This window comes from Macrobrachium rosenbergii, chromosome 10, assembly GCF_040412425.1.
Source record: "Macrobrachium rosenbergii isolate ZJJX-2024 chromosome 10, ASM4041242v1, whole genome shotgun sequence".
Lineage (NCBI taxonomy): Eukaryota > Metazoa > Arthropoda > Malacostraca > Decapoda > Palaemonidae > Macrobrachium > Macrobrachium rosenbergii.
The window spans coordinates 33400740-33405052 of NC_089750.1; the positions used below are offsets into that span (position 1 = coordinate 33400740).

Here is a 4313-nt window from a genome sequence, read left to right on the forward strand (position 1 = left end):
GATGTGTATGCAAAGACAATTATCTGCTAATTTTGTAATGTTTCACATATAATATTAGAATACAAATATCGTAGGTAAAAAAACAAGCTCAGAATTATCCTAACTTGGAAAAGAATTTCAAACGTTTTAGCATCGCTTCTTTATTCTTAGTGATAATTTTCATTTGACGTTGATAATGGTCGTGTTCTTTATAAACTCACAGAAAGTTGAATATTCTTCATTTTTGTAATGTCGGTCTCTAAGAATGCTTCTGTTTACATTAACTACTTATCACAGATGAACAGAAACAGGAAGAAAGGTAGATTGTGGTTTAGTTATAATATCATTTCTGATATATCTGCACAAAACTCGTTATTTTTATTTTTTCTCAGTTATATGTACATGCCGAATTTGTTGTTCATTAGTTCGTTCACTGACATATACGTTTATACATTTTACTCAGACTAAATCATATAGCCTAAAAAGCTGTAATGTGAGAGAAAACAAGAGAGCTGCCCACCCACGCTCTTTTCTCCCTAATAAAAAAATACCTGGAACGTCCCTAGATTTCTTCTAATTATTCGGAACCTGAAACAATCTCAGTGTGAAGTGATCAATCCCAACATCTGCAGATCTTTTGTATTTACTGTTTTATTATGAATAAATCTTGCTGACATATTTTAAGCTATTCTTAGGATCAGTTGGCCTATTGATGTCCATTTTCATTAGTTTTTATATGTTTGCAGATAAAACTGTAATTGATGTACTGATCTTTAACAAATAATTATCTGAGTAAGATAGTTTTCACAGTAAAATTATACACTGCAAATGTCAGCTACATAATTACAACATAGCCTTGCTCTTCTTTCACTAAAGTTCATTGGTATATCAAAATTTTCTTTGTAGTATTGGAATTTTTATTCTGCCAGCCATCTAAACAAATTTTTAATAATTGTTTCCATTGTAATTACATTTTCATTTATTTACTAACATGTCGTTATTTTGTTGCTTCACAAAATATATCTGGATTGTCCTTGTTTCATGAACTATATATAAGTGTGTGTGTGTGTGTGTGTGTATATATATATATATATATATATATATATATATATATATATATATATATATATATATATATATATATATATATATATATATATATATATATATATATATATATATATATATATATATATATATATATATATATATATATATATATATATATATATATATATATATATATATATATATATATATATATATATATATATATATATATATATATATATATATATATATATATATATATATATTATATATATATATATATATTACATATATATATGTATGTGTGCGTGCGTGCGTGCGCGCCAATTCATTTGTTAATTTCCTTCACTTAGCGACTGAATTTCTGTTCAGGACATAATTAATTTGAGACTGTGAGGATATCTAAAGAGCATGAATATATATATATTCAGGTTTGCACACTCTCTGCTATCAAGGAAAGTGATTAGTTTGGGAATATGAAATATCCATCATTATCGGTGTTTACATCTTGTTGCCTTGAGTTCAGGTTTGTGAATCCCCTGTCAAATGACCCAATATCGTCAGCAGTATCGAGCTCACTGTCAAGCTCTAATCCTTTGCGTTGTATTGGAATGGTCGGCAAGAATCTTGAACCTCTTCCAAGGAAAGGATTTGCCTGTAAAGCCGTTGGTAATCTTCTTAACCCAAAACCAGGGGTCAAAGGTCCTCCAAGACCGTTCTGAGGTGACCTCTGTAGACTGGCGAGGAACTCACTTAGCTCCTGATCCTCAATTCTGTTACTTTCCCCAGTGTATGTTGGGGTGAATCCAGATTGTGGTTGTAGCTGATTTCTTTCTGAAAACTGGAGAGAATTTGACACTCCTCTTCCATCATTACCATCAGCACCGAGGTAAGAGGATAATCCCAAGAGATCTCGTAACGAATCTCGTCCTCCAAGTCCACCCCTGAGCCCTGGGAGGAGAGCTCTAAGCCCTAGAGCTCTTGGGTTAATAAGACCGGTGCCAAGTCTGTTAGGTAAACCGAATGGTCCAATCCTTTTGAGAAGAGAACTTTGCGGATCTTGTAACCCTTGTAAATCAGGCAAACCTTGGAGTTCAGCCAATGCTTGTAGCTCCGCCAGGCCTTGCCTGTCACCAAAATTGGAGAGGCCTCCAGGACCATATGGGAGCAGCTGCTGTTGAAGTAGAGGGAGACTACCTGGGACACCCAAACCTAGTGGATTTAGAGTTGGGGCTAGGAGTGGATTCAGTAAAGGTGAACCGAAAAGTGCTTGCCGAGGCTCCAACTGTGAATCAAGCCCAGATAGGTCGTTTGACAACACCTGTTGGAATACAAATAATGTTAGTTTATCAAACATAATATAAAAAGGGCTAAAACGTTATCCTACTCTCTCTCTCTCTCTCTCTCTCTCTCTCTCTCTCTCTCTCTCTCTCTCGTAGTCTACCTACGTATTTATTCATTTCGCCTAGATCCATCAACTCCGTATAATGATTAAGCCATGATTCAGGCATGCAGTTTTTCTGTTATTTAAATTCTCACTACGATATGTCATTGTTCATACTTGCTAAACTTTACACATGAATCACCAGACGCTGTGTACAGATTAGACTTGGACCCTCATTTGCTAGACAGATTCAGTATAAACACACTCAGAGCACCCTTCAGTAGTAAAGCTGACTTACGCGCATCAGTCTCATATCTAGATACTCAAATTTCTTCTTGACCTGCTCAATTCTTCCACTATTTATCGTTCGAATTTACAAAACTACTCGAAATTATTAAACACACACACATATAAATATATATATATATATATATATATATATATATATATATATATATATATATATATATATATATATATATATATATAAACAGTACGAGGCATGAGGAAATTGAAAGCACAATGGGCAAGATCCTTCGTCTTTAGTCTAAGTCTTTATCAAGCAAACTACCTATAATGGAGCTAAGGATTACAAAGAATATTTTTTTTACAAACAATAACCGAAATTAAAGGGGTACATGACCATTTTAATGCATTCAGAATCTGTTACTTTTGCAGACTTTCCTCAGATAAGGAACAACTGTCGGGGAATAAGACGGTTAACAGGATAACCCAAAGGGAAGGAAAAGGCCATTAACAATGATTACAGAGATTCTTTAGTTTCTGTTTTAACTCTCCTTTCAATATCTTGTGTAGATTGGGGTTAAGAGTGTTTAGACTTGGCTAGTTACCGCTATTTTAATTTGTTAGCAGAGTTAAGGCAAACTATGAGATTTCTGGAAACAGTACTTTCACATTTTGTTATTTTACTATCGTATATTATATATATATATATATATATATATATATATATATATATATATATATATATATATATATATATATATATATATATATATATATATATATATATATATATATATATATATATATATATATATATATAATAGTAGTCGGAGTATCAAAGTATAACACTTTAACACTTTATACAAGGTTAAAAAAGTAAAAGATCTAAAATTATATTAAATTTATGCAGTTTATTTAACTAAGCTAAAGCCAAAAGTAAAATATTAGATGAAAAAGAGCAAAAGTTATATGATTTATACACAAAAAACTAGACAAAGTTCCAAACTGAGGTGAGGTCCTCGACCGACCGACCGACCGACTGGCTCACGTGGTCGAGAGACTCGTGCTCAAAAGATGTCGTTTTTACCTGTGTCTGTAAGGTAGAGTTTCTTTCAAGGAAAGTCACCCAGAACACAACACAATTTTACCTATAAATCAGTAACTCTCATCTCTTTAAAAAATAAAACTATTTAAAGTTAAATGAATGAGTAACCACTAACCAGTATGCGTAGTTGATTTAATACGGTCAATTTCAGGGTACGTGCTTTTAAACTAGAAAACCGATAAAAAAAAACACACACACACATTGCAAACAAGCATTTATTTCAGTACAAGCACATTCCCAATTTTACGACCGTCTTTAAGCATGAATTTCTTGTTAAGAAGAATAATCCTTCAGTCTTTGACCGCGAACGGTCAGTTGAGGTACTTGGTTTGACTCTCCAGTTCTGCTTATAGTCTTTAGTAAAAACATCACTGAACCTTTGATTGTCATTTTATTTTTATTGTAATTTTCTTATAATTTTGGCTTTATACGAAGAACAGGAAATGCTCAGTTTTAATTTCGATTCGGTTTTAACCCTACATAATAGTGCATCTTTTATCAAAATTACATTAATTGTGGTTTCGATGGTCTAATGACGAGGTAGGTATT

The 4313-nt window shown here is 32.4% G+C and overlaps 1 protein-coding gene across 1 annotated transcript in view; it reads right to left on the reverse strand.

Moving 5' to 3' along the window:
- Window positions 1-1323: 1323 nt before the first annotated feature.
- LOC136842992 (uncharacterized) overlaps window positions 1324-4313 on the reverse strand; it is a 6978-nt gene continuing 3988 nt past the window's right edge. The window contains exon 2 of the mRNA XM_067110987.1: window positions 1324-2350. Coding sequence (XP_066967088.1) covers window positions 1493-2350 — 858 coding nt within the window. The 3' untranslated portion in view covers window positions 1324-1492. The remainder of the gene's footprint in view (window positions 2351-4313) is intronic.